The sequence below is a fragment of the Rana temporaria genome, chromosome 3, assembly GCF_905171775.1.
Source record: "Rana temporaria chromosome 3, aRanTem1.1, whole genome shotgun sequence".
NCBI lineage: Eukaryota > Metazoa > Chordata > Amphibia > Anura > Ranidae > Rana > Rana temporaria.
Window position 1 is genome coordinate 95,186,725 of NC_053491.1, and position 14,931 is coordinate 95,201,655.

A 14,931-nucleotide genomic window follows, 5' to 3' on the forward strand; every position below is an offset into this window, starting at 1 on the left:
GAGGCAAGGAAAGCCAGACAACAAGCATTTTTAGAAGGAGGTCAGTAATGGATTCCTCACTACATGTGTTGAGTTGAGTTGAAGTTTTCACTAGCTTCATTTCACTATCTAGATGAAAAATCTTTACAGTTTCTGTAGCCCATAATATCAAAGTGCTGACAGGCCTTTCACTGAAGTACGGAGCCTAATCAAGGTGGAAAGTCTTTGTATCACTGTGATGCAAAGATTCTATTCTCCTTTACAATATATTATATACTGTATTTGTCCAGCATCACGTCCATCGTAATTATTACATGTTAGCTATGGGTCTACTCATTTGTAAAATAATTTTGTCATTACAAAATAATTAACATAAAAAAAACACACACTTTGGTACAAAAAAGGATGACTTTGGACAAAATTGTTGTTCAAAACTTGTTTTATTTACTATGCAATCCATAGACAAAAGATGTAGCAATATATTGAAATGTGTTTTTTCTAGTTTGATCAATGTTAGTTTTTAACACAAAGGAGCAGATCCTCAAAGAAATTACGCGGCGTATCTCTTGATACGCCGTGTAATTTTCGAATTTTGCGCGTCGTATCTTTGTTTTGGTATCCACAAAACAAGATACGACGGCATCTGTGTTAGATCCGACAGGCGTACGTCTTCGTACGCCGTCGGATCTTAGATGTGATTTTTCGGCGTCCGCTAGGTGGTGTTCCCGACGTAATCCGCGCCGAGTATGCAAATTAGCTATTTCCGACGATCCACGAACGTACGACCGGCCGTCGCATTTTGTTTAGGTCGTTTCCGTTCGGCTTTTTCCGGCGTAAAGTTAAAGCTGCAATATGGTGGCGTACTCAATGTTAAGTATGGCCGTCGTTCCCGCGTCTAATTTTGAAAATTTTACGTTGTTTGCGTAAGTCGTCCGTGAATGGGGCTGGACGCCATTTACGTTCACGTTGAAAACAATGACGTCCTTGCGACGTCATTTGGAGCAATGCACCCTGGGAGTTTTTACAGACGGCGCATATGCAGTTCGTTCGGCGCGGGGACGCGCTTCATTTAAATGAAACACGCCCCCTACCCGCCCAATTTGAATTCCGCCGCGAGAGATACACTACGTCGCCGTAACTTACGGCGCAAATTCGTTGAGGATTCAAACCAAAGCCAAGTAAGTTACAGCGGCGTAGCGTATCTTACATCTGCGCCGGGCGCAGCGGATGTATGTGGATCTGCCCCAAAAAGTGTTTTTGTAGATAAAAAGTGCACATTTTTATTCTATGATCTGCCCAGTTTATAATGACACTATAATTACATCTCTTTTACAAAGGATGGCAAATGTATTTTCAAATGGCATAAATACACTTTTTTCAATGATATGCTTTTTTTAAATGTATCACACAAAATGAAGCAATGATAATTCATAAAAATTAAAAAAAATATTATTACAAAAAAAACAGCAGCAGAGAGGGGCAGGAAGGAGTTAATTAGGGCTGTTTGAAATAACATAGGGTTAATACGGGAATAAATGGAACACAGTTTACTTATTTTAACGTGCAAAGTTGCTTTAACACATATGTAAATCCTCACCTTGTAAAACAACCTATTTTGTTAAAAAAAAAAAAGAAGGGCAAACCATTTGTATATAGATATATAAAAAATATGTATCAATACCCTTTTTTCCTTTTTGTATAAATGATCCCATAGCCTCTGTTCTCAGCAACACAGAGAGGTGAGGGAGGAGAAACAGCAGCACACTGATATTCCCAGTGATAGGCTGTACATAGGAGGTGTGTCAGGACAAGTATGGTCATTGAAGGAGAGCAGGCTGAGCTCCCAGCATAGCTAGAGAACTGACCATGGTGTGTTCTGCTGCTTAATGTGGTCAGTTTTTAATAGGGACGCAAGGGGACTGATCGGAACACCGGGTTTCACACAAAGGAAGCAGTAACAAGAGAACAGGATATTTTTTCATGCAAGTACATGGTACAGCAGGCACATATAAGGAATATGAAATGTTGGGTTTACATACTGTTTAAAGTGGTTGTAAACTCTGTTAAACCACTTGTACCTACAGATAAGCCTACAATAAAGCTTGTCTGTAGGTACTGTGAATATCTCCTAAACTTGCAAAGTTTAGGACATACTCAGAATGCATGCAGCCGATGACATCATCAGGGCATGCACTCTGAAGGTCCGGCTCACAGTGCCGGACCTTCAGAGCCTGTGCCGAAAATGGTGCAGCTTCGGCCACTCAGAGTGCCAGAGCCCTCAAACCCAGGAAGAAACACCAGGGGAAGATGTCAGCCCTCTCAGGAGTGACAGCTCGCCGGTGGAAGAGCTTTGTTCTAAGGTAAGTATTTCATAATGTGCTAGTATGTGATGCATACTAGCACATTATGCCATGGTCTTACATGTGTTTTCTTTTTTTTTTCTTTTTTTCTTCAGCGGTTTACAACTGCTTTAACTGGCTTCATTTGTTGAATCACTTTGATCTGAAGTGCCTGGTACAAACCCTCTTTTTCTTCCATTCAACTCAGCGGGTTAAGGCCGGGTTCACACCTATGCGAATTGAATGCGCGTTTCCTCACATTCAATTTGCATAGCAGGAGACTGTGACTGGCTCTCGATGGAGCCGGTTCACATATCTCCGCAGCGGGTCCGGTGTGGTGTGCCGGAAAAACGCGTGCCTTTTTTGGTGCGTTTCAGGTTCGATTTCAGCCCAAAATTTGAACCAGCACGCACCAGACTGCTGTGAGCCGCATGCGGGGACGGTGTGAACCCGGCCTGAAAGAAAAAACCTGACAGCTCGGAGCTGCTGTACTAACCATCTATTGTACTAACAATCTGATAGCGATCTCTTCCGCTTAGGCTCCATGCACACTGAAGCTGATAAACTGCAGTTTATTGGCGTTTTGGCTTTTTTTTTTTAAAGCTCATAAACTGAACTCTATGTTAGCCTATGTGCTCATGCACACCTGGGCGTTTTTTAGTGTTAATGAGCTTTGGAGTTTATTGGCTTTTTTCTGAACGCCCGAAATTTGCATTCAAAGTGACTTTCAAAGCACTTTTTAGCATTTTTTTTATCCATTGAAAAAAAAAAAGTAAAAAAAAAAAGCTACACTGAAAAACGCGGATTAAAGCTATTGCAAAAACGCTAAAAAACTTTGAAAGGCTCCCTGCAAAGCTACTGGCGTTTTTTTGAATAGCTGTTTTTAACTTCAGTGTGCATGGAGCCTTAACTGTTGTGTTCTGACAGCCATTGGATGAGAGAGCGCTGATTGGGAGTCGGTCGCCTTCCCAGCATGCTTTTCCGACAGAAGCTGGCGGAATGGTCGGCTTCTGTCAGACAGGTTGCCATACACACAAGCCGAATGTCAGACGGTTTTTATTGAACCGGCCAATGTCACCTGACATTCGGCCCCTGTGTATGGGTCTGCCATACCTGTGACAAATGTGCCAAAAATCTTTTTTTGAGCTTTGAACTTTTTAACTGCACATTTTTTCTCATACAAAACTGCACGTCCGGCTTGTCGCATGTGTGGTGGCATTAACAAGCCCTACAAGTGTAACGTGTTTTTGTGCACACACACACACACACAATCTCATATGAGTATACTCAATACTCAAAGTCCAACTTTTGCTAAAAAATAAAAATGACATGCACATATATTTGCAGAAATAAATGTGTAAATGAGAATTCAAAAACCAGTCTCCTGTATACTATTCCTCTACCTCCATGTCCATATCGGACTTTCAGTTAGAGAGCTGGAGGGTGTCAGTAGACTACAAGGGCAAGTGTATTTCACTGAGAACTAGTCTTGTCTGCCCAGTGGCAGATGGGATTTGTAGTTTATTCATTCAGAGATGTCTGTAAATGAGTGAGGTGGATGTATAGGTGGAGCTCTGCACAGTCTTGCTGATCTCAAATCTGACAGCTGTTGCGGGGGAAGAGAACTCCTAAATGCTATGGGGGGGGGGGGGTTGGGAGTGGGGTTCCGCTTGGCACCATGTAACACCCTGAAAACCTATTTACCCATTTGCTGCCACCGCCGTATGTCAGTGGCAGCGGGAGGTGGGGTAAAGTTAACACACTGTAGTAGCCAGGAGTGTGTGTATAGTACATGCCACATGCTGACTGTTGGCTTTCTGTAACCCCTGGAACTGTGCCCCACCCTACGCTTCTCTGGGCTTCCAGGTGTTCCTGGGTGGAGGTGGATGGGGGGGAGACCAGTGAACATCTGTTCGCTGATCTTCTCTAGCTTTAAAGAACCCAGAAGCAACATGCATAGCTTCACTTCTCTTTTCTGTTATCACTTTCCATGACTGTTGTGGGAAGAAAAGAAACAAATGGAGTACTGGTTTTACAAGCATGACATGTTGAGTATCTATTTTACAGCCTCATCTTTTATACTTTACAAAAACAAATTGGGTTATATATTGTGTTTGTGTGCCCTAAAATTAACTTAAAGTGGTGTTCGCCGCCCCCCCCCCCCCTTCGAAAAAAAATAAAAGTCATCAGCTACTAATACTGTAGCTGCTGACTTTTATTATTAGGACACATATCTGTCCGGGGTTCTCACGATGTCGCCACCGTAGCTAATTTTCAGAACGGCTGTCGGGTGCTGCCGCCGCCATTCCTGGTTTGGGAAATTGGCAGTGAAGCCTTTTCGGCTTCACTGGCGGTTCCCTACTGCACATGCATGAAGTGCACTGTGCTTTGTAATTGGCCTGGCAGCGGAGGAAGGATGCGGGGGCCGAACTTCCGAGGGACGGCACCACGGCAAAATCTCCATAAGTGGGGAAGGGTACCTGTCAAAAATAGGTACCTGTTCCCCCCTCCCCATTAAAGGCACCAAATGTGTCACCGAATGGGGAGGGAGACAGATGAGTGGAAGTTCCAGTTTTGTGTGAAAGTGTGAAAAGTTGCATATACTGTAGTTGATATATTGTTGCACAAATACGGTGTAACATAAAACAACTACCACCTTTTTTTTTCAGGCTATCTGTATATATATCTGTATATATAAAATATGTAATGTTTGGGGGTTTTAACTAATCTTCAGGCCTAAAATTATTTAACCGCTTTATACCCGCACGCGTCAAATGACGGCGGGTGGAATCCCCTATTGTTCTGACAGGACGTTATATGACGTCCTGTCATTTAAAGCCGCTAGGCGCACCCGTCGCGTTACTGGGAACACAATGCACGTACCTGTGCCCGCGATGGCCGCCGGGCACCCGCGATTGCCCAGTAACTGAGCAGGACCGTGGATCTCTTTGTGTAAACACAGAGATCCACGTCCTGTCAGGGAGAGGAGACCGATGCTGTGTCCCTTGTACATAGGGACACAGATCGGTCACCTCCCCCAGTCACCCTCCTCCCCCTACAGTTAGAACACTGACTAGGCTACACATTTAACCCCTTCCCCGCCCCCTAGTGGTTAACCCCTTCCCTGCCAGTCACATTTATACAATAATCAATGCATATTTATAGCACTGTTCACTGTATAAATGTGAATGGTCCCAAAAATGTGTCAAAAGTGTCCGATGTTTCCGCTATAATGTCGCAGTCCCGAAAAACATCGCAGATCACCGCCATTCCTAGTAAAAAAATAAATAAAAAATAAATCATAATTATGTCCCCTATTTTGTAGGCAATATAACTTTTGCGCAAACCAGTCACTATACGGTTAATGCGAATTTTTTTTTTTTTTTTTTTTACCAAAAATATGTAGAAGGATACGTATCGGCCTATAAACTGAGATAAAAAAAAATTGTATATTTATTATAGTAAAAAATAAAAAATAGTGGTTTTTTTTTTCAAAATGTACGCTCTTTTTTTGTTTACAGCCCAAAAAATAAAAACCGCACAGGCGATCAAATACCACCAAAAGAAAGCTCTATTTGTGGGGAAAAAAAGACGTCAATTTTGTTTGGGAGCCACGTCGCACGACCGCGCAATTGTCAGTTAAAGCGACGCAGTCACGGAAGCTAAAATTTCGTCTGGGCAGGAAGGGGGTGTATGTGCACAGTAGGCAAGTGGTTAATCATATGTGCAAAAAAAAATAAAAAATGTCTGGCTACAAATTGGTTAAGTTGAAATTTAATTTTGAATTTCTTACAAATAATTTATCATTTTTTGGAAAGTAAATGATAAGCTATTTGATAATAATTATTTTTGGTGTGAACCTCTATAATATGAGGGTGGTTGTATTCATGTATTGGTATTCTTGTACACATTTTAGGCATTTCAGCTACAAAATAGTCTTTTGATATCCAGGCCCTGTTGCTATCACCTGATTTGATACAAATATTGTTATTAAATATGGACATGCTTGGTAATCTTCTTGATGAAATCAGACTCCTGTTCTTTCTTTGAATACAGGAAAGAGCATGCATAGAAATAAATGGCTGAGCTTGACAAGGCTTGATTGCAGTGCTGTGAGCTTATTACAAGCTTGTGGCCCGAGCCCTGCCCTCTTCCTCTTGGTCACGGTTTCTAGGGAGACTCAATGTTGTGACAACCTGCATTCATAGCGAGATGTCTCTAAAGAACTAGACGACAGAAGAAAGCAGATATAGAGAAAAATATGAAATCATGTAGAAAGACAGGGTAAAAAATTATCTGGTGTTGACAAATTTAACGACCCAGACTATGAGGGAGTGAAATCGAGGAGGAAGGATTGATCTTTTAACAGCAGGAACTAGATACATAGCTCAAGGCAGGGGGAGGGGAAACAGGTAAGCCTAACCAGGTATGAAGTAGACAGCCAAGAACTATAGATCAAAGGTAGTAAAAGTAAATACAGAACAGAACAGAAGGTGTGTATGTTTGCTCGTCCTCCTAATTCTGCCCTCAAGCATACTGACTTCACATCTTAACCACACTGGCTACCTTACAAAAGGTGAGTAGGATGGCTGAAGTGAAGCTGTTGTTGCTATTTGGTGTAAGGCGGAGGGTGTGTGTTTGGATGGGAAGGTAACTGTGCAACCCTTATCTCTCTAGGATACTGAACAGGGTTGGGTGCTGTTATCCATCATTAGTCTGTGACAGGTACACTGCATAGTGTCTAGGGGAAACATCTTCTATCATACGCACGGCACAGCACACTTTATCCGATAATAACAGAAGATCTAAACTACTTATATGGTGACCTTATCTGGATATACACATATACAGCAGCAGTTTGCTAGCTTGGACCTGAGAAGAAGGGAGTTTTTGTCTCAAAGTACAGTCATACCTGGGTTGAGAGTATAGATTTTCAACTGGTTCTGGTTAGACCTGCGAACAAAGCCTTGTACACCTGTGATCAGGGCTAAGTCTTACTATTTAGACCTGTGAGCAAAGTTATTTCTTACTATTTAGACCCGTGAACTATTTGTTACTGATATTGCTTGGGATAGGCGCATTACGTGTAGAGGATCTGCTAACTCTCATGGATGGACAGTTTTTATAGACCCTATTCCTCCTCTGTAAGTAATATTGTTATCATTGTTTTGTTTTATATGGCTTGGTGTTTGACTGCTCAATTTTTTTTCCTTTTCTTTTTAGTTACAAAAAGATGGACCTTCTTTTCCTTCCTACAATGCATTGGCGGATATTCTTCCAGACCCATGGATTCAGCAGACACCAAGAGAACAGAAGCCTGCAAACACTGCGAGGCTTCCAGAACTTCCCAACACAAGCTTTCCTCAACAACACCTGAGGTAGGATCAGCTTGATAACATTACTCCATATATAAAATAGACAAAACATTTTTTTTAACAGTATAGTTTCAGAGTATTTTTGGAGACTTAGAAAATGTGCTTAGGAATGTCTTATTTTGATCAAAATTTACATAATGTCAGGACTGTTATTACCATAATGGCACTCCTGGGGCCGTGCCTAAGGCAGTATGGTAAGGGCACAGCAATAAAGCTGTTCATACCCTAGTAGAATTTACTAATTAAAAATTTTAGGAATATTCAGTTGATTTTAGAATTGTTAGTGTGGTCAAATCAATGTATGTTTTCAAACATAGTGATGAAAAATTTCAAAGAAGTCGGATGAGAATTTGATTTGAACAGACAAATTTTAACAGTGCATTTAGTTTTAATTTGGGAAAGTTTATTTATTCCAAATCGAATGTTAAAAGCAAATTAGATTTTTAAGTTATTTAAAAAAATATTTATTAAATCATCAAATATACAGGGAATTTTCATACAAATTTCCATACAAACATTAATTTGAAAATCTACTAGCATATGGACAGCTATGGAGACGGGGCTGTATTTACCAGATTGTCAGTCCTGGGAAAGTGTCCCTGGGCAGTATGGTAGGGGCATGGCACTAAAGCCGGCCATACGCGGTTCGAATTTCGAAAGAATTTTCTTTCGAAAATCGTATCAAAGAATTTTCGTACGAATTTCGCACCGTTAGTGGGCTGCAGCAACAGCCGATTTTCGTGCGGCAATCAAATTTGAGGAATCGGACATGTTGGAAATTTTTTGAAAAACAAGTGATTTTCTAATCAATGATGGGAGAATCGTGTGAGAAATGTAATGGAAAAAAATGCGCATGTGCAAGAAAAGAAAATTCCCGGCCACGAAAATTATTTTCTGTGGCAACATGAAGGCTTGTTTGGCCGAATTTCGAAAATCAATGGTGGCATCATTGGATCACAAAAAAACGAACTTTTTGATTTTGAAAAGGAAATTCAACCGTGTATGGCCTGCTTAAGCCTGAAATGTATTAACTGCGATATAATGTTTCCTTATTTTGCCTCCTCCTTCTGACTATCTCTGGACATTTGTGGCCGAGGAAATATAGCAAGGAGTGTGCACAGTGCAGGGGATGCTGCACAAGTTTCACTATAGTTCAGAAACATTAAACCATCTCTCCTTTCCCTTGTGTGTTGTTATGTACCTCTTTATTTATTAAGTAGCTGGAAATATATGAAACAATGTTTGTATCTAGTATAGATGAGACTCCTGCGCTATCGGGGACTGAAGCTAGGGGGCACTGCTGCAGACACCTGGTGATCTGTCCTTGCCAGAAAGTGAAAGTGAATAGAATATAGGTTTCACTGACCCTAGTGGTTCACTCACTCAAATAGTGAGTCTTGTACCCCCTTTCTGTTTATTTTAGTTCACACAGCGCAGATACCATTACTTATTCTAATGTTTGTATCTAGGGCAGCATGAAGTCTAGATACAACTCTCCATATAACTGTTAAGAGAACCACTATAGTTTAAAGCCCTGTACACACGGGCCAGAATCTCGTCACAAAAAAAACGTTGTTTTTCCTGACAAGATTCTTGGCAAGAATCTCTTGCCGCCCAAGTGTACAGACACTCCTTTCAAAAGAACAGCGGTTCTTTTGGAAGGCAAGAACGCGTTGACGTCATTGCGTATGACGAGCATGCGCTCGTCACATTCGATGCCGTCGCCACCATCTTGCTGCACCCTACCTATGCCTAGGAAGCTACCGCGCATGCGTCAAAGTCATTTTGAGCATGCGCGGGTTTCCACGGCGACAGGTAAGTATACACACTCTCGGGTTTCTCGGCAGGAAAATTGCAGAGAATCTCACAACGAGAAAATAGAGAACATGTTCTAAATTCTGAGCAGTTTTCTTGTCGAGAAACCTGAAAGCCTCGTACACACACTCGGTTTACTCGGCAAGAAAGCTCTGCCAGCAGTTTTCTTGCTGGTTCTTGCCGAGTAAACCGAGCGTGTGTACGAGGCTTAAAACTCACAATAAAGAATGATGAGAATCAACAAAATGTCCATCCTCCCTGATTGACTTTTTATAGAGGTCGAGGTCTTATGCAAAGTTAATATTTGCCCATGAAATTGAATGCTCTCCAAAGACACTTCCTGAAAAACGGATCTAACGTTGCTCCCAACTCTTCTGTTTTCTAGTAATAATGTGGAACTGCCAGCTGACCCAGTGATGGAGCATCAGGAACAGGTGTGTACTATACACTATGTGCATATATACATATCATTGTGTGTGTGCATTTATGTATTTCTTTGCATTTTTTTTATTCCATATTTACAGCACAAGGCACAACACAGAGCATTAGTCTGAGGTGGTAAACTGTTATTCCTTACCAGCCTGAGGGTCTAGCTGACCTTTCTTCTAGTGAAATGTGTCAGGTTTATTTGAAAAGTTAATAGCTGAAAACAAATACTAAGCATGCAATGCATGTTAACCATGCATCTTCCATAGTTCTAGCAGCATAAGGTTTGTTGTGTTGTGGCATTTCATGTGTGTGTATGTGACATTTAATTCCCCGAAATGGACTGTAAAAAATAAGTAAAAAAAAAAAATGTTTGTGCAGAAGCATTGTCATGGTGGACAAGCCAAGTCAATCCAAAGTTCCAGTCTTTTGCTCCGAACAGATTCCCATAAACTTTTCAGAATTTCCAATTAACAATGTTAGTTGACTGTCCTCATATACAGATAGATAATGTAGCAAATACCTTGATCTTGCATGTATGCTTCTTGTTCCCATCTTCTTACAATGATAATTAAAGAGGGGTTCGGAGGACTGGCACTGCCCACATTGCAAACCCAATCTTTCTGGCAAGTCTTTTACATAGAAGTTGTAGCAGTAGAGGGGAAGGGAAGAGAGGCACCAATCAACCAATAGTGTAAAACAGTTTAATGAGTGAATATAAAACACGGTAACATGTTCAACCCACAGGGTAATAATGAGAGAAAAAGGGATAAAGTCTAAACTTTCCTCATTAGAGCCCTGCAGGTGCAGCAGCAGACTGATAATTATGAAAGCACTCTCATTAGATTCACTTACCACATGGACAAAGACAAATACACAGGGATTTCTTCTGAATAAAAAAAGGTAGGAATCTGCAACAAAGTTTGTTAAATGTCCCGAAATGTACAAAGATCACCCAGAGGAGAATGTTTTTTTTCTCAACAAAAGTGGAGTACACTTTAACCACTAGCCAACCAGCTCACGCAGATATACTGCGGCAGGTCGGCTCCCCTGCAAGAATCGCTGTACCTGTATGGCGGCTTGGGCAGGCGCAGCTGCGGGAGCGTGCACGTGGGTCGGGTGCACTTAATGTCTGCTGGCAACCCGCGATGGCCTAGTATAGAGGCAGAACAGAGATCTGCCAGTGTAAACAAGCGGATCCCTGTTCTGACACAGTAACAATGACAGAGATCTACTGTTTCCAGTGACAACAATGAACAGTGAGCCCATCCCCCTACAGTTAAAACACACCCAGGGAACACACTTAACCCCTTGATCATCCTCTAGTGTTAATCCCTTCCCTGCCAGTGTTATTTTTACATTGATCAGTGCATTTTTATAGCATTTTATAGCACTGATCAAAGTAATAATGTCACTGGTCCCCAAAAAGTGTCATTTGGGGTCAGATGTTGCATTCCCGCAAAAAAATGCACATTGCCGCAATTACCAGTAAAAACAATAAAAAAACAAATAAAAGTCCCTAAATTTATCCCATAGTTTGTAGACGCGATAACTTTTGCGCAAACCAATCACTATACGCCTATTGCGATTTTTTTTTTTTTTTTTTTTTAATCTGTAAAAGAATATATATCAGCCTAAACTGATGAATAAATGTTTTTTTTGGATATGTATTTTAGCAAAAAGTAAATAATTTTTATTTTATTTTTTTAATTGTCGCTTTGTTTGTTTATAGCACAAAAAAAAAAACACAGATGTGATCAAATACCACCAAAAGAAAGCTCTTTTTGTGGGAAAAAAAGGACATCAATTTTGTTTGGGTACAGCATCGCACGACCGCGCAATTGTCAGTTAAACGATGCAGTGCCGTATTGCAAAAAATGGCCTGGTCATTAAGGGGGCAAATTCTTCCCGGGGTGCTGAGCAATTTGTAAGCTGATGACTGTGCCCTAAGGACTCTACTTGATTTATTCTTTGTTGTAAAAATAAAGTGCTATTTTTCCAAAATGAGCCACGAAAACTATGTGAGTGAATCAGTCATGCAGGGCTGGTGCGAAACCTCATTTCGCCGCCCTCCCCCCGCTTCACCCCTTACTCCACCCCCTTTGCCCTGCCCATGTGTATACCCCACATTTTTAATGAAGTACCCATTAAATGCAGCTCACCAGAACCCATTAAATGCAGCCTCACTAGAGCCCATCAAATGCAGCCTACCAGCACTCATCAATGAATGTTTGCTTCCATTCATTCGGGAGTCGTGACACAGACACAGTCCTCCGTTGCCGCTGTGCCTCTGCCACCATGGGAGAACTAAGCTAGCGGCTGCCTACTGATGCTGAGACTTAGTTGCTTGCTGCAGAGAAAAGAGAGTAGGAACATCAGTGGCCGGGTGCCCTAGGGGCCTGCCTAGTTTTCCTAGTGGTAGCGCCAGCCCTGCAGTCATGTGCCTGGTTTGCTGGGCTGGTGTTGTTTGAGGAGCACTGCATTTCGAATTGTTATTTTATTATTTTCAAAATGCTTGGTTGTATTGGTTATCAGCAGATCAAAGGTAGATTGGAATACATTTAGAAATCTTCTTATATGAATCATCAGGAGACAATCGATCTAGTAGTTTTAAGTGTTTACTGAAAGTACACTATAGGTTCCCTTAAGAATTCTGGTAGGCTTTAGTCTCTCTACAGGGGGTCTAGGGGCTTTGTCCATTAATGGCCGCTTGACTTTTCCCCTGTGAAATCATCTAGTATCTTCTGTCACCGCAATAATCAAAACTATGATTCCCCTTTAGTGCTTTACATAGATAGATAAAAAATCCAGCCTCTCATGCTGCAACCTCTGGTCTTAAGGATAGGAAAATGTCACAGGCAAACATTTCTGAAAGCCTAAACTATTACAATCAGTAACAAAACAAGCAGAAAATACTGTATAAAATAAAAATTATATGTAAATCACTGGCTTTTGCCAAACTATTTCTTCTTCTCTGGATATGAATGACGGAAAATGTGTTTCTGGAAAGTTAGGACATGCCAGCATTAAAGCGGAGTTCCACCCAAAAATGAATCTTCCGCTTATCCCACTCCTCACCCCCTTACATGCCACATTTGGCATGTAATTTTTTTGGGGGGGGGAGTGGGGGCTTCAGGAGAAGGGGACTTCCTGTCCCACTTCCTCCTTCCGCCGAGGGGCTGCAAAGGCGATTAAGCTTAATCGCCTTTTGGCAGCCTCTCCCTGTAGGTGATCGCCTAGGACATGTGACAGGTCCTAGGCGATCGCCTGTCCAATCAAACAGCGCAGCGCCGGGCCGCGCGCGCATCCGCAGTACCGCTCGCGCATGCGCAGTGGGTGCCCGGCCGTGAAGCCGAAAGCTGTCACGGCCGGGTGCCCACAGTGACAATGAAGACGCCGGCCGGGGAGGGGGGGAGAGGAGCGGAGCCCCGGCCGGCGCGTCGCTGGAACGATGAAGCAGGTAAGTGTCTGTTTATTAAAAGCCAGCAGCTACACTTTTTGTAGCTGCTGACTTTTAATAAACATAATTATTGGCTGGAACTCCCCTTTAAATGACTGTTGTGTCCATATGGCGCTTTGTGATGCACCTAATTTTACCACAAAAACCTGGGAAAACGTATTGACTCGAGTATAAGCCTATAGTGAGAAATGCGGTCAACAATGCCCATTTGCAGCCTCACTGTGCCCATTTGCAGCCTCACTGTGTCCATCTGCATGCCTAAGGCCCCGTACACACGTCCGAGAAACTCGACGGGCAAAACACATCGTTTTGCTCGTCGAGTTCCTTGTGAAGCCGCCGAGGATCACGGTGAGCCAAGTTTCCTCATTGACTAACGAGGAAATAGAGAACATGTTCTCTATTTGGCCCGACGAGATCCTCGTCGGTTTCCTTGGCCAAAAGTGTACACACGACCGGGTTTCTCAGCAGAATACGGCTCCGATCGAGTTTCTGGCTGAATTCTGCCGAGAAACTCGGTCGTGTGTACGGGGCCTCACTGTGCCTCACTGTCCATCTGCATGCCTCACTGTCCATCTGCAAGCCTCACTGTCCATCTGCATGCCTCACTGTCCGTCTGCAAGCCTCATTGTCCATCTGCATGCCTCAGTGTCCATCTGCATACTTCACTGTCCATCTGCATGCCTCAGTGTCCATCTGCAAGCCTCACTGTCCATCTGCAAGCCTCACTGTCCATCTGCATGCCGCAGTGTCCATCTGCATGCCGCAGTGTCCATCTGCATGCCTCAGTGTCCATCTGCATGCCGCACTGTCCATCTGCATGCCGCACTGTCCATCTGCAAGCCTCACTGTCCATCTGCATGCCGCACTGTCCATCTGCATGCCACACTGTCCATCTGCAAGCCTCACTGTCCATCTGCATGCCTCAGTGTCCATCTGCATGCCGCACTGTCCATCTGCAAGCCTCACTGTCCATCTGCATGTGCAAGTCTCCCTACCTGATTCGTGCCTTATGTACCGGTGACCATCTGCAGCCTTATAATCTCCGGCGAATTGACATACAGTCTAGTCGGCCGCCGTGTAGTGTAGCAAAGCCTCGCCGTATCCTCGTCCTAGTCCGTGGTGATAGAACACTGACTCGGTTTCCCAGCAGTGAGTCAGTGTTCAGCCACGGACATGGAGATGGTGGGGCTTTGTTGTTACACTGCGTGGCCGCCGACTAGACTGTATGTCACAGCGCCGGAGATCGCAGTGCCGGGAGGACTCGAGTATAAGCCGAGGGGACATTTTCAGCACAAAAAATGTGCTGAAAAAACTTTTGCCAGTTTCAGCTAGGCTTAGCTGGAGCTATCCTGAAAGATAAGATTCACCTGTGTAGCATAAAGCCTGTACAGCAGCCCCTTGGACTCCAAGCTTCACCAAAAAGGGACTGAGTGAGGAACTTCCTCATCATCCCACGTCAAGCCTACAGTATATAGAGAGGACATCAAGGTGAAAAATTTTGCTTGGATATGACCAAGGAACAGCATAGTGCCAGAAG

At 42.9% G+C, this 14,931-nt stretch overlaps 1 protein-coding gene across 1 annotated transcript in view; it reads left to right on the forward strand.

Moving 5' to 3' along the window:
* The window catches only part of CCDC33 (coiled-coil domain containing 33), a 156,609-nt gene that overhangs the window by 118,819 nt on the left and 22,859 nt on the right, over positions 1-14,931 (forward strand). The window contains exons 14-15 of the mRNA XM_040343016.1: positions 7,542-7,696; positions 9,894-9,942. Of these exons, the coding sequence (XP_040198950.1) occupies positions 7,542-7,696; positions 9,894-9,942 (204 nt within the window). The remainder of the gene's footprint in view (positions 1-7,541; positions 7,697-9,893; positions 9,943-14,931) is intronic.